The sequence below is a fragment of the Psittacula echo genome, assembly GCF_963264785.1.
Source record: "Psittacula echo genome assembly, chromosome: 9".
NCBI lineage: Eukaryota > Metazoa > Chordata > Aves > Psittaciformes > Psittacidae > Psittacula > Psittacula echo.
In genome coordinates, this window is record NC_137745.1 from 3145713 (window position 1) to 3161283 (window position 15571).

A 15571-nucleotide genomic window follows, 5' to 3' on the forward strand; every position below is an offset into this window, starting at 1 on the left:
AATCAAAACTCTCTAATAATCATCTCGAGTTCTCCGGAGATCTGTGTTAGTTTGCTTTATTTATTTCCTTTTGGGTTGTTTTAAAAGGAGATCTCAAGTCCTCTGTAATATGACCATAGACTCTTGATTTGAGTGAGGAAAGAGCTCCTTCTAGCGGTTGGAGATTTGCTTCAGAAAATTAATACATCCTGACCACTAGTAATGTTTGAGTTTTTTCTTTCCAATTCCGGAGTTTCAAGTATACTATCCTGTTACCCAGTGAAATAATAAGGAATTCATTATTTTTTCATATTTGATATATTTTAATGAGTTTCAGGGTATTGGGGTTTTTTTAATCGAGATATCAGGCATTTTTTTATTCACTACTGTTTTTAAAAGGTCTTATCCAAGTAAGTTGTGTTCACATGTCTCAGGAATTGTTTCATAAATTGTTAATAATTTCAAGCTGTTTCTGACAAAACAGATAGGTCATTTATAGTAAATGGAAACATTACTTTTTAAATTGTTCCACTATAATTTTTCTTCCAGGAAAGGAACTCCCACTTATGTTATCTAGTTACCTAAATTCAGCTGGAAACTTCAGCATGATGCATGAAGTAACAGAGGATATTGTAAAATCTGTCATAAAGCGTTATGTTATGCTTTATAAGCATTGTGTGATTGTAAATATTCCTGATTTAAGGGACTGGAGAGAAATAATTTATCTTTGATCAGATCCCTATGCTTCCTGTCATCCTGTCATACTGGTCTTGTGTAAGAAGACAAGAAAGGACATAGTAGGACAGACTAAAGGGCTGTGGATTTTGGTGTCCCAACTTCAGCACTGCTGGCGTCACACAGGAAGAAACGAAATCCCAGTAAAAGACCTGGCAACCATTATTTTTCTAGGAAATATGTAACTTTCTAATTTATCTCCACAGGACTCTCCTCTGAAAGCTGTACAGATGTTGTGGGTCAATCTCATTATGGACACCTTTGCCTCCCTTGCTTTGGCCACTGAACCTCCCACCGAGGCTCTGTTGCTGAGAAAGCCATATGGCAGGAACAAACCTCTTATATCCCGTACCATGATGAAGAACATTTTGGGCCATGCTGTGTATCAGCTTACTCTCATATTTACACTTCTTTTTGTTGGTAAGGAAGTTTGTTATGCTTGTTGCTTGGTTTAGAACACGTCAGAAAGCTGTAAATGTAACCACTTTATGCACATCCATTAAGTCTGTCATAGTGAAAGAGCTAGCAGAAGTGAAGTGTTTAATGGGATCAGAAATAGTAGGGGTAATAGAACACATGCAATAGAGGGATTGAGTCACCTTTCAGTTGTTGTTTCCACTGGGAAAGGCCTCAGTGAGCTTTTCTGCTTCCTAACAAAATACAGGCTTTGCCAAAAGTTCATGTTAAAATGTAGCATAGGTTTGCATTTTAAGCAGAGTATCTAGCCTGGTTCTTCTGTTCTGAAATTTCCTTCTGAGATTTATCATCTTTAATAGGCATGTAATAAAAAATTAACAGCAACAGTATAAACATAGGAAAAATCAAGATCCATTTTGCCAATAGCTGGAGAAGCTCTAATCAGAAGCAAAATGTTTGCCATAGTCAAGGAATAACGCTGATTTTATGTAGTATTGGTAAGCAAGAAATCAGTATTAAGTGATATGAATAACACTCTGTTTTGACATTTAATATCTAGAATGGATATTAAAAGGGGAAAACAAAATCTGATTTATGAGGTTGCTGGACTCCTCCTCAGGCTTTGCTAGCAACAGATGCTTTTCATAAGCTGTATTTTGGAGAGGGGAGGGAAGGAGGAGGAATGTTTCTGGTGCAGGGGCTAGCAGGGTCTAATAATAGACTCTGTTCCTTCACAGTAGTAAGTGAACTTTGCTCAAAGGACTGATAATATTATCAATTGGGTATTGCGTTCTTGTCACTGTGTCATCATCTTTAAATTACATGTGTTCTCTTTCAGTTTTTTTTATGTACTGACTTCCATATAAGCTGTAACTGTAAATTTACGTTTCTTAGGAGTTTTTTGAGCTTGCTTCTTGGTAATTTATGTGATATGAATCTTGGAACAAGAACTTTTGTGGACTTTATGGGGAGTTTTAATGGCTTTTTGATAAGTTTTATGGTTTAAAATACTTTCCCCTGACCTCTGATGAAAAGAAAAGCAGGCTTCTTCACCCTATTCTAATTATTTCTGTGTGTCTCTGGAAAACCCATGCATACTTTGAAGGATGCAGCACAACCAATTTTCTGATAAGCCTAGGAAATAGTCTTTTCCGAACTCCACGAGTCTCAGCTCTGCAGTGAGATGATGTTCTAAATGCAGTATTTTGATAATTAGATTCCAAATTAATGAGAATTTTTTTTATTTTGACCATCTAATAGTTTATTTTTTTTTTTGTACTTGGTTTCTGTAGAGACTGGTACACCACATTTTTGGTTGGGTTTTTTTTTCTATAATGTGGCAATAAATCCATTGCGTTTGAGCATACAATAGTGCATTTGAGACATCAAGCACATTGGAAATCCAGAAGTCATTGTCTAGTTCTGTCAAACTGTAGTATTAAAAATAAATCATAACCTCAGGAACTAGGCATAATATCATTGATGTACTATAGCGCCTTTTGGAACGTTTGGAAATAAAACTCGTTTTGGGTCTAACCAATGGCATTCCTCAATAGCAGCATGTTCTCCTTTTAACCTTTTTAAGGGATGCAATGCAATAATAGAGATTTAAGGACAGATACTTTGACTGAGGGAAGAATTATTCATATATTTGTGTTTGTGTGTGTACTGAATGAAAGCAAATAGATGTAATGTGTATGCATGTATGTGTGTATGTATCTATAATGGATAAAATTATTATATCTGTTTTCTTTCATTAATTTTTTCCTTTACTGTTTATATGTAGTAAGTGGAATGTTTTCCGATACTTAGTTACCTCTCTGGAGGTCTGGATTTCCTAAGAATCCAGATTAGCAACTGGATGTTGCTAATCCAGTATGGCATAAACCTCTTCTTTAAACTATCTGCTCTCTTGTAGTCTAAGTTTTGCGGCCTCATACTGTGTTACTGCTATATTTGTGATACCCTGATCTAATTTCTGTCAAAAGGCTAAAAGCCAAATTCTTTCTTTGGAAACATGCTTATTATTCCGAGTGACTTGAACATGAACTGCTCAAATATCGCAAGGCAATAAAGTGCTCACTGTTAGCTGATAGAATTAATGACATCAGGAGAAAATCTGAGGAAACGTTTCTTCTTTCTTCAGAAATTCTTAATATTATGCTAGTAGGATAGCAGAGAAGTTTTAATTTGCTGTCATTAACAAAACATTATGGTTATGAAATGGGGTAGTATTGTGGTACTTCATTCATTAGTTATGCTTCCATGTGAATGACATTCAAGACAATGTGCCGTGGTTTAGAGAAGGCTGCGTAGAGACCTCATAGCAGCCTTCCAGTATCTGAAGGGGGCCTACAAGGATGCTGGGGAGGGACTGTTCATCAGTGACTGTAGTGACAGGACAAGGGGTAACGGGTTCAAACTTAAACAGGGGAAGTTTAGATTGGATATAAGGAAGAAATTCTTTACTGAGAGGGTGGTGAGGAACTGGAATGGGTTGCCCAGGGAGGTTGTGAATGCTCCATCCTTGGCGGTGTTCAAGGCCAGGTTGGATGAGGCCTTGGGTGATATGGTTTAGTGTGAGGTGTCCCTGCCCATGGCAGGGGGGTTGGAACTAGATGATCTTAAGGTCCTTTCCAACCATAACTATTTTATGATTCTATGGTTTAAGCCCAGCCGGTAACTCTGAACCACGCAGCTGCTCGCTCACTCCCCCCCTTTCTTCTTCCCTCAGTCTTAAAGTGACAGGGAGGAGAACCAAAAGAATGTAACTCCCATGGGTTGAGGTAAGAACACTCCAGTAACTAAGGTTTGACACAAATCACTGCTGCTGCCACCAATAATAATAATGATAAGGGAAATAACAAGGGAAGAGAATGTAACCGCTCACCACCCACTGACCGATACCCAGCCTGACTGAGCAGTGATCTAGCGCTTACAGGTAACTGCCCCCAGTTTCTATACCGGGCATGACGTGCTGTGGTATGGAATACCTCTTTGGCTAGTTTGGGTCAGATGTCCTGTCTCTGCTTCCTCCCGGCTTCCCCTCCTCCCTGGCAGAGCATGAGACTCACAAAGTCCTTGGTCAGACTAAACATCACTGAGCAACAACTAAAAACATCGGTGTTATCAGCACTGTTCCCAGGCTGAAAGTCAAAACCACAGCACTGCACCAGCTACAAAGGAGAAAAATGACTGCTACTGCTGAACCCAGGACACAATGCCTCTTTCAATAACTGTTATCTGTAAACTTTGTGTATAAGAAAGAGGATGAAAAATTGGATATGAGCCATCAGAGTGTGCTTGATCCCAGAACCCCTCTGTGTGCTGGGCTGCGCCCCCAGAGCATGAGCAGCAGGTCAGGGAGGGAAGTCTCCTCCGCTGCTGCGCTCTGGGGAGACCCCATCCCCCCAATCCTGATCCAGCTCTGGAGCAGCAGCACGAGAGGGACATGGAGCTGTTCTGGCAAGTCCAGAGGAGGCCACGGAGATGCTCCAAGGGCTGGAGCAGCTCTGCTCTGAAGCCAGGCTGAGAGAGCTGGGCTAGTTCAGCCTGGAGAAGGCTCCTTAAGGGGAGACCTTGTTGCAGCCTTTTGATATATAAAGGGGGCTTCTATGAAAGACAGAGAGAGATAGCTTTCACCAAGGCCTGTAGTGACAGGACAAGGGGCAGTGTTTTTAAACTGAAAGAGGGTAGGTTTGGTTGCACGTAAGAATTTTTTTTAAAGTGTAGTGGTGAGACACAGGAACAAATTGCCCAGAGAAGCTGGATGCTCCATCATTGAAAGTGTTCAAAGTCGCACTGGATTTTGCCAAAGCAAGTTTGCCGATGACACCAAGCTGTGTGGTTCGGTTGATACGCCGGAGGGAAGGGATGCCATCCAGAGGGACCTCCACACGCTTGTGAGGTGGGCTGATGCCAACCTTATGAAGTTTAACCATGCCAAGTGCAAGGTCCTACACCTGGGTCGGAGCAATCCCAGGCACAGCTACAGGTTGGGCAGAGAAGAGATTCAGAGCAGCCCTGCAGAGAAGGACTTGGGGGTGGTGGTCGATGAGAAAATGAACATGAGCCAGCTGCAGCGTGCGCTCGCAGCCCAAAAAGCAACCGTATCCTGGGCTGCATCAAGAGGAGCGTGACCAGCAGGTTGAAGGAGGTGATCCTGCCCCTCTACTCTGCTCTCGTGAGACCTCACTTGGAGCATTGTGTGCAGTTCTGGTGTCCTCAACATAAAAAGGACATGGAACTGTTGGAACAAGTCCAGAGGAGGGCCATGAGGATGATCAGGGGAGTGGAGCACCTCCCGTATGAAGATAGGCTGAGAAAGGTGGGGCTGTTCAGCCTGGAGAAGAGAAGGCTGCGTGGAGACCTCAGAGCAGCCTTCCAGTATCTGAAGGGGGCCTACAAGGATGCTGGGGATCATCAGGGACTGTAGTGACAGGACAAGGGGTAACGGGTTCAAACTCAAACAGGGAATTTTAGATTGGATATAAGGAAGAAATTCTTTACTGTGAGGGTGGTGAGGCACTGGAATGGGTTGCCCAGGGAAGTTGTGAATGCTCCATCCGTGGTGGTGTTCAAGGCCAGGCTGGACAGAGCCTTGGGTGACATGGTTTAGTGTGAGGTGTCCCTGCCCATGGCAGGGGGTTGGAACTGGATGATCTTAAGGTCCTTTCCAACCCTAACTATTCTATGATTCTATGATTGGGCTTTGATCAGCGTATTCTACTGAAAGATGTCCTTGCCCATGGCAGGGGGATTGAACTATAGGTGATCTTTAAAGGTTTCTTCCAAACTAAACCATTCTATGATTCTACAAAGAAAGAGGTCCCTCAGGTGCAAGTATCTTTACAAAACTTATCTCATTTTTACAGTTACTCATCATAGGTTGTATCTTGCCTTTTTATTGACCAAATCTAAAAGTGAGTAAAATCATCCAAATAAGGAGCAATGCCTCATGGTGGGCTTGCAAAGCAGACTAGCATCGTGATCAAACCCAAATCCATTGTAAACCAGGAATGTTTGTGGTTTTATCATTAAAATGCTTGAATGCTTGTCAAGAGTTTATGCCATGCTGGATTAGCAAATGGGTAAAACCTGCTGAAGAGCGGTTGCTTCTACCTGTTGTAGAAAATTACAAACATGGTCTCAGGTGCTTGGTACATCAGAAAGAATTGACTTAGAATAATTACTATTTGGTTAGAGGAAAAGCACTACTGAAAACTTTGCATAGGTATACTGAGTTAATAGGTAAATGTCATCATTTGAGAAGCTTGTTGCTCAAGAAGTTTAGATATCTTTTACTCACTGGTGTTATAAATTCTGCCTATGATATGTATTAGGTGCAGAAAGCAAGCTGGTAAAGCAGAGCGCAGGAGTCAACTAGCTAAAGCAAACAAGGGAAATATACATTTAGGTTTGATTAACTTATGCTAGTGGAAACCTTTATTTTTTGTCTTATGCCTAGGTGAGAAAATGTTTAAGATTGACAGTGGGAGGAATGCACCCCTTCACTCTCCTCCTTCAGAGCATTACACCATTATCTTCAACACCTTCGTCATGATGCAGCTTTTCAATGAAATCAACGCACGGAAAATCCATGGTGAAAGGAATGTCTTTGATGGCATCTTCAGAAATCCTATTTTTTGCACTATTGTACTGGGTACATTTGCTATTCAGGTAATGATTTGGGCAAGAATTAGTAACTATTCATCAGAAGTGTAACTTTTGTACATTTTCTTTCTTTTTAAATCTAAACGTTGTAGGGGGTACACTTACTAGTAAAGCACCTAGTTTCACATATTTTTTGAATCAATACAAGTGTTAGTAATGGATTATGTTATGTAGCTATACTAATAGAGCATATATTTTGATTGTTTTAAGTAGGTCAGTCCTTAAATTAATCTGAAGATGTGCAATAATAACATCCATTATGATTTCTTGGTCTTGAAACTGTTTTTTTGTAGAAGAAATCATTACATAGTATACCAATCAATAGCAAAAAAGCATTTTACTGAAATTTATTACTCTGAATAGATAAATTAGCCTTCAAATAGCTAATGCTGATCTGTTCTTCTGAGGTTAAATGCCACTGCCTAATGTTACTCAATGCTCTCAGTAATACTGTGCCTTGGCGGTAATTCTTCATGTCCATCTCAAGAGTTTGCTGTCCCAGTCATGTGTGAGCATCATGACAGAAATACACACTTTTCCCAAATAGTTGTTATTTTTCTTCTGTAAGAACTCAGCTTCCTCCTTCCACTCCTGTATCCATGCATTTGCTGACTTCTATCCTGTACTTGATACCACTTGACGTTGCCTCTTAGAAGCCTGCTGCAGCCCTCACAGTTGCTTATTTGAGCTATTTCTGTCTCGATATTATTGCTCAGTTCTGCATTGGCATCCTGGAAGCTGTCAGTATTGGGACATTCCTCATGGAAGTAGTAAGGAGAAGGATGGAGCTATTAGAAACTGGGCCATAGTGGTTTAAACCAGCAAAGGGAAAACCACTCAATAAACTAAGTATGGGAAAAAGGACACCAGTGATTGGTAGTAGAACTTGACAGTGACGCTCTTTAACAGCTAATTTGAAAACATGGGTTTACTACCAGGAACTAAAACGCCTTTAGGAGAGGCCTGACAAATTCACACTCATCTCTAATTCTTTCTTTCTTTATTTTTAATCATGGGTAGTGTTTGAGGATGTTTTCTTAGTTCTAGGCATTACTCTTCAGTTGTCTGGCTGAAGGAAAAGAGTCATGTAGCTGCTAGCCACATTTCTGAATTGGCTGCTGATCTTGCGCACTCTTATCTGCTTTCCTTAGTAGCTGAAATACTTCAAGTGCACACTTCAAAACACTAGGTTTGCACTCCAACAGTGAATCAAAAAAGACATTGTAACATAAAGAGTACTTAGCTGTGACTCCTACTTGCTTTTAAGTCTCTTTTTAAAACCAGGCCATGTTTCTTGGGACAGCAGAAGGTTACTCTTTCTATTATCCACTTTGTGTATTACGTTGTGGAAATACAGCTTGCATAATGTTGCTTGCTGAAGCAGTATCAGGAAACCATTTGGAATTTTGGCTGTGTGTTTTAATAGCTGGATGCATGAGCCAAGCATCTTATTCTAAACCAAAATGGTTGAGGTTGGATTATGTAGATGGATGTGGGAGATTACAGAAGTGGCTTTATTTCATATTGCAAACTTTCTTAGTTCCATATGTGTTTACTACGCCTTCTGTGAAGTCCAGACTAATGGCTTTGCTATTTCATCTTTGAGTGCAGTAGTTCCATTAACTAATAGTTTAGTTTAGTCCTCCTCCTAAATCCGTCCACAAATTAAAAGCAGAAGCAGTCGCCAACTTTTCAAGGTTAACAGATATGGAGACTATTAGAATGCCTCCTCAGTAAGGATCAGAAAGTGCTTCTGAGAGAGCTACAACAGCTTGAGAAATAACAGGGCAGTTACTACTCCTGTCCACAGACAAGCAATGGATTTCTTTTACTTTAAATCCTTTCTCTGCTTTCAGAACCAATAAAGGTTTTTCACAGTGAGGGCAGATGGATTAAAACGTGCCATACCTTCCATATAACATTTAGCTATCTCTCAATGTGGACTTGTAATTTCTTGCTTAGAATTTTAGTGTCATATTCAGAGTTTTTGTTTTGTCTCCTCCTTTTTCCTTGCTCTCTCCAACCGTTTTCCTCCTTCCTATCTACTGCCTTCCATTCCCTGTCCCTTCCCTGTTCCTGTGTATTTGCACTTCACATGGGTGAATTTGTGTTCATAGTTTCTGTTTATTCACTCACAAAGGGAATCAACCACTTTGTGTATTAGTGTTCCTTTGTGTCTTAGACCGAACTACCACTTTGTGAACTTGTGTTTTGCAGCCCTTGACAGTCAGTTTAAATCTCTGGCTTGTGATTTCAGCTCCCTGGTTTTGCAACAGCACTACTAACAAAAATATCAGTAATACCTGACTTTGTCAGCAAAACCTTGACAATCTAACCAGGCCTAGAAACTTGTTCAGGTTCTATGTGCTGGTTATCCTGCTGCATGGCGTGGGGTTTTCCCCGCCTCTTTCTCCAACAGGACTAGAGTTGGTATCCTATCAATCTGTCCATGGTAACACATTTATAACAGTAGAATAAAATGTTAATTAGAGGAAAAATCTCTCATGCAGTGGACATTTCAAATTAAACTACTCCAGAATCAACAGATCTCCAGCTGAGAATACTCAGAATCTGGGAGATCACATGGGGACAGTCATTATTTGTTTCTTCTTAGGCATTCCTGTATCACTGTTGTTAGGTGTGAGGCTACAGAAGCCTTAGTCTGAACTGTTATGGCTTTTTTTGACCCCTAATTTGAGGTGAATAAGTTTGTATGGTTGGATTTTTAGTGACTGAGATTCTGAGGTTTTGCTGGATGGGTTCCCAAACTGTACCTCTGGTAGTGCCACCTACGAGTGCCAAACAACCTATGTGGAATATAAGAGAGCATTTTGATTTTGAGTGCTTTTTAGATTGAGTCCATTAAACTAGAGGTTGTTTGTCATATGTTTGACTATTCTCCTCATAAAATATGTTGGAATGAAGCCAACAGAGCTATAAGATGCGCAAGACAAAATCTCAGGTAAAATATGACAGAAAGTTGTTGGGGCTTTTTGGGGGGAGGGAAGTGGAGGGGGTAATTTTTTGGTTTGGTTTGTTTTGTCCCCAGAAAATACTGACCCCCTTTCTTCTCTGCTTTCCTTTGTAGATAGTAATTGTCCAGTTTGGAGGAAAACCATTTAGCTGTTCCCCGCTGCAGCTTGACCAGTGGATGTGGTGTGTATTTATTGGACTAGGAGAACTTGTATGGGGCCAGGTATGCAGAATTCTGTCTTTTGTTTTTATAAACCATCAAAGATGTGATATTGCTCATAGTCCTACTATCCTGTTTCCTTGCTCTCTCACAATGCCACTTGTAGAACACACTGCAATACAGATGCTCTCTAAGTACTTGAAGAGCAGACAGAGCAATAAGGATAATTTATCCCACTGTTCCTTTTGATTTTTGTTAATTTTTGTATCTTTTCTTTCCCTAAGCAGGGCGTGCTATCACCAAGGTCATCTTCAGTTAGGCTTTTTCAGGAAAGGCATTTGATTCATAACCTAGTCCTCTAGTCACAAAAAGAGCATAGCAAGGGCCAGTGCATGCTGACCTTCCCTGCAATAGAGTACCCAAGGCACCATGTGTGTGTTTAGTTCCAGTTCTCTATCAACCCACTCATTTCCTTGCTGAAACACCCATTCAGCCAGTCCATGATAGCCTTGTTACTGGTGCAGGACTAAGTCCAGTGCATTTAACACATACCCTCAGTGATCCTCATCCACCTACTTCCCTGCAGGATGGAAGAGCAGGTGAAAGAAAAAGAATTTTTTTCCTATAATTCATGTGTCACTTTAAAATTCTGCTACAACCTGTGTCATCGTTATCTAACATAAACTTATATAAGAGATGGAAAAGCACGTGTCAGTGAGACAAGTTATGTGATTATCTGACTAGAAGTTATAACACATCTACAATCAGCATTGTTAAAATATTACATGATGCTTTTAAGTACAAACACATATAGCAAAGTTAATAACATTAGTTTTTTTCATCTTTGAATACACTATTAATGTATTTAAACTGATGCCACCTGACACAGTAGAAATGAGAAGTTACGTGTTGCTTCTCAGCTGTGAAGCTCCATAGAGATCAACTAGTTTGCCACTGTGAAGAAACAGGCAAGAAATTGTCAGGTGCAGTTGAATACTCATTTGGTTCTGATGGCATTGTAATCCTCAGATGCTAGTTTTCAAATCTAGTTGGTTGTCCTCTTATGGAAAACATTAGGTTTTGGACAGTTGGGCCTCAGAGACATGACAGCTTTTAGTGCATATGCTGCTGAAAACCACCATTATTAGGTTGTTCTTCTGAAGATGGGATTTGCTTTGTGACTTTGCAGGAGGAAGATCTAAAGTCAGTGTGGTAATTCTTGGAAAGAAAAGATTTGTTTTCAACTGATGGGAAAATGCCCAACTTTGGGAAGGGGGAAAGAAAAGCAGGGAAAAGGAGAAAAATCCTAGCAGATTTATTAGACCAGCTGTAATAAACTTCCCACGGCCTTCGATCAATGTACTATTTGGCTTCTAAATTTTGTTATATGTGGTTATTACTTGACCACTGAAAACTAAGAATAATATCAGCATCTCTTTCCTGTTTAAGGATGGGCATATTGCCTGAGCCTTGTTATGAGAGCCTAGCCATCAAATTAAAATTGCTGTTGGAATACCTCAACAATTTTAGCACTGAAAAGACTACATTTTTACATAAAGCAAATTCAGAGGGTAAAACTCTTTCCCTTGTGGTCCAGCACTATTTAGTGACCAGAGAAGAAAAACACGATCTAAACAAATGCACTTACATCTTTACATGATTTAGAGTCTGTGGCAAGTCCTCTCTTCATGGAGCTCTACAGTAAGAGACTTTTTCTTTAGAAGAGGTGCCTCCCCTCTTTCTCAGCCTTTTGTCTCCTGCTATGACTAATTCTAGTTCAGCACGAAACAAACTTGTTATCCCTTTGTTTTATTAGTCTGCTGAATGTGCTCTGTTCCTTGGAACCACTAGAACCAATCAAGATTTTCAGGCTTAGATGTTAAAACCGGCACTTTAAAACGTGATTTAAGGTTTTATTTCTAGGAAGCCGCTCTTGAGATGCTTTGAGGGACTATTTTCTAAAAGGTGGCCCTCATCATTTCTGAAAACCAAGTCTTTCTAAAATATTTCATGTTACAGTCCCAGAATTATTGATCACCTTTTAAAACTGTGAGAATTTTATGGGGAATATATTTAGTTTCTTAATCTAAATCCAGTCAATTGAGTCTGCCATTACCTGAACTGGGCAGGTGTCTGCAGACATGGAAAACAAATGAGCAAACAAAAAGACATGTAAACACCCTAAGAAAAGAATTGGAGCAGAATGTGTCAGCCTGGCTGAGAGAGGTCGTGAAGAAGAAGTACGTTCTATCGCACAGAATCACCACCAAATAGTTGTTTCTATGTGTACTGTCTTGCAAGTGCTTCACCACCATTACTTCCATCAGACACCAAACCCTCCCAGGTAGCTCCTTTCTGTAGAGTGCTGGCTTTGTAGTGTTTTGAAAGCTGGAAAGCTGGAGTTTCAGTAAGTATTTAAGTGACTAGCACTTACCTTTTCCTTTTAACCCCTGTTCTGTCTTTGCTGGTGTTGGCCAGTTCATTAATTTTCCAAGTCTGCTTCTTGTTTTTCCACCCCAAAATGCATTTTAAGAAGGTTCTGTAGTAGCGTTGAAGCTGGTGGGGGTTTTGACATTTCTTTGTTTTTAAAAAGACTATAAGTGGAATTGTGGCTCATGAAGTTCAAGGAGACCCTCACAAACTCAGCAGTTTCTTTTTATCCTGCAAATATTTGGTGCCTCTTCATGTGTCTTCACTACATCCAGTCCAGTTTTCCAGAACTGTAAGATACATCCTCACCAGCTTTCCTGCAACTGTTTTTAATCTCCTGTCTTTCACACATTTGGGCTTCAGAGATGTGATTGCTCCATGCTGAAACAAAGACAAACAAAAAAGAAAATTGCAGCACTTTTTTTTTTTTTTTTTTTCACTAAATAGATTTGTTGGATTTAACTTTGTAGGAAATTTGAGAGTTTTTAAGTGGTCAGTATGCTCCAGGTTGTGTCTTGTTTAAATGGCCATCTGCATGTATTTTTATTTAAACTGCAAAAGAAATCAGAACAAAGAGAAAATAACCCAAGAGAGTCACACTGAATGTGCATGTCTTCAAGATTATTGGCTATCTCCTATATTAGTTATACCCAAGGACCACTTTGGTGGACAAACAGAATGGACAAACAGGGCTGAGTTAATCAGGATTTATTAGTTACAAGGACACAGAGGAAGAGCTAGGTCTGTAAGAAGTCCAACAGGGAGGCAGTCAAACCCACCCCTTTCAGAAACCTCATTTTTGAGAAATGCTGAGAAAAGCATTTCAACTTGCCAACTGAAAGGGAAGCTGAATACAGGAACCAGCGTAGTGTGAGAAGATTTTTAAGCATGAGGTGCAACTAATTTTCAGCTCACATTAACATACATTATTGTAAGTCATTAGAAATACCCAAACTCTAGCTGCAGAAGTATTGATCTTGCCAAGATTAAATAACTACCTTCAAGTAAAAACATCTTCTTTAAGTCTTTTGAGAAAGGACATTTTTCTCAGCCTTAAACTTGCTCCACAGCTGTGGATTGCCAATGTGGTTTAGCTATGCAATTAATGCTAATTGTTTACACAGCAAACTAAGTATTTCTGGACTAAAATGGAGTTGTATAAGTGTAAAGTACTATTGTGAATATGCTTATCTTAGCTTTCCTGGAAGACTATTGATTTCATTAGACTGTCAATGTTCTTTTGCAATGAGCAGATTATTGCACTATGGTTACTGAATGAGGCTTATGTTTTCAGTACTTTTTTGTAATTTTAGGTCATTGCAACCATCCCAACAAGTAGGCTAAAATTTTTAAAGGAGGCAGGGAGGCTCACTGAGAAGGAGGAAGCCCCTGAGGAAGAACTCAATGAAGATGTTGAAGAAATTGATCATGCAGAGAGAGAACTTCGACGTGGACAAATTCTGTGGTTCAGAGGGCTCAACAGAATCCAAACCCAGGTATGCTAAAAGTAAATGCCCACAAGGTCTAGAAAAAAACCACCCTTAATCTTTGATCAAGGCTAGATACTGTTGTAAGGAAAGCCACAGTGTTTGAGTGTGTGGCTGATAGTACTGGTTAACTTCTGTTTTCAAAGGAAGTGCACATGAAAAAGTAAAACAGAACAAAGGGGACTGTGTGCGTACAGCAGTAGAAATGATATGAAAGGATTACAAAATGCTAATATGCACAAATAGGAATACTTTTCTGAGACTACTGTGAATGGACATTATTTTTCGACTTCAGGGATGACAGCCCATAAAATAGCACCACTTGGAATATGCTAGCTGGGACAATGATTAGCAAAATGTTCTGAAGGCTTTCTGATGCAAACTGCTTGATTTTGTCAAAAACTGCTTGTTGCTGCCACTTTTGTAATCACAAAGTAATTTAAACTGTTGAGTCTAAAGTACCATTTCGTTACAAAAGATGATAATGTTTTCTGTTCTGGCACTACCATATATATCATGATTAAAAGGAATTGATTTTCTTTCCTATTAGACAATGAAAAATGTGGTTCTGGATTTATTTTTAGTAGTAAGGGCCTAAGCATCCATTAAATATTGAAATGCATGTGTCGGGTTACTGTGGATGATTTCTTAACAAAATATTTATCTTTTTATTTGAATATTCCCCCCCCCTTTTTGCTAAATGCAAAAATCTGTGGCATTTTTTAATGTACTATATATTTGCACTGAATTATGGTGCTAAATATAGTACAGACGAGGATATCTGGTCAAGTATGTCCTGTAGTGCTAAAAAAACTGTGACCTGTTTCACATGTTTCATTGCAGTGCAGTAGCATGTTTTATATAACACTCAAGTGCTCTCTCCTTGATCTTTCTAAGATCAAGTAGTTGTGCCAGCTTGTAGAAGAGAGCAGCTCTGACAGAGATACGTACTCGCCAGAGGTGAATGTCTTACATGATGATTACAAGAGGTGAATAATTAAGAAAAATAAAATTGGAAAGAATATTTTTATCTCAGTAGATTTTGATTTTTGTCTTCATCCAAGAAAAATAGTACTTTCTGCCTTCCCTCATCTCCAAATTGATACTTTTTTTTTTTGGAGAAAGAGGTGCAGCCATGCCTTTGGAAAAAGTGAGGGAGTTAAGTTGAAACTAGGCCAGTTGGGTCCCTTCAGTGCATCCACAGAGCAAAAAATCAAGAGGGTAAAAATTGCCATTAGAGAGATTAAGTGTTTGGGTCAATTCCCAAGGTTCTGTGGTAAGTAATTAAATATGGATCTTCAGCTTTGAGGCTGTGTGTCTTGGCTCTGTTGAGTCAGGAGCACTCATTATCAGAGAAAATTCAAATAGTCCCTGTAGAAAGGTGACAAACAGGTGCCCAGGTATCTCTATGAAAAGATGACCTCTAAATATGCATTCTTTTCTTCCTGGTGGCTATAGGAAGAGTGTTGTCTGTTGGCATTTCTGTCAGGATATCTTTCTGGTTGTGGTGAGTGTAAACAACTACAAGCACAAAGAAGCAAATTACATCCTTTCAGTTCTTTTTCTAGTCTGAGAGGTAGCTTTTAGTTCTGCATATCTTTGTCCACTTAATTCACAGATAAATTACTATTCTTTTATGCTATTTAAAACAAAATGAACATGAATAATATTTCTTTGCTAACATCCATCTTCCTAGCTTCCTTTCTGCTCTTAGTTG

The 15571-nt window shown here is 39.5% G+C and overlaps 1 protein-coding gene across 12 annotated transcripts in view; it reads left to right on the top strand.

Moving 5' to 3' along the window:
• ATP2B2 (ATPase plasma membrane Ca2+ transporting 2) overlaps positions 1–15571 on the top strand; it is a gene marked incomplete at its 5' end in the record, with an annotated part of 180885 nt that overhangs the window by 149578 nt on the left and 15736 nt on the right. For all 12 annotated transcript variants that reach the window (XM_080625697.1, XM_080625698.1, XM_080625701.1 and 9 more), the window contains 4 exons: positions 921–1134; positions 6599–6810; positions 9893–10000; positions 13681–13863. In XM_080625697.1, coding sequence (XP_080481823.1) covers positions 921–1134; positions 6599–6810; positions 9893–10000; positions 13681–13863 — 717 coding nt within the window. The remainder of the gene's footprint in view (positions 1–920; positions 1135–6598; positions 6811–9892; positions 10001–13680; positions 13864–15571) is intronic.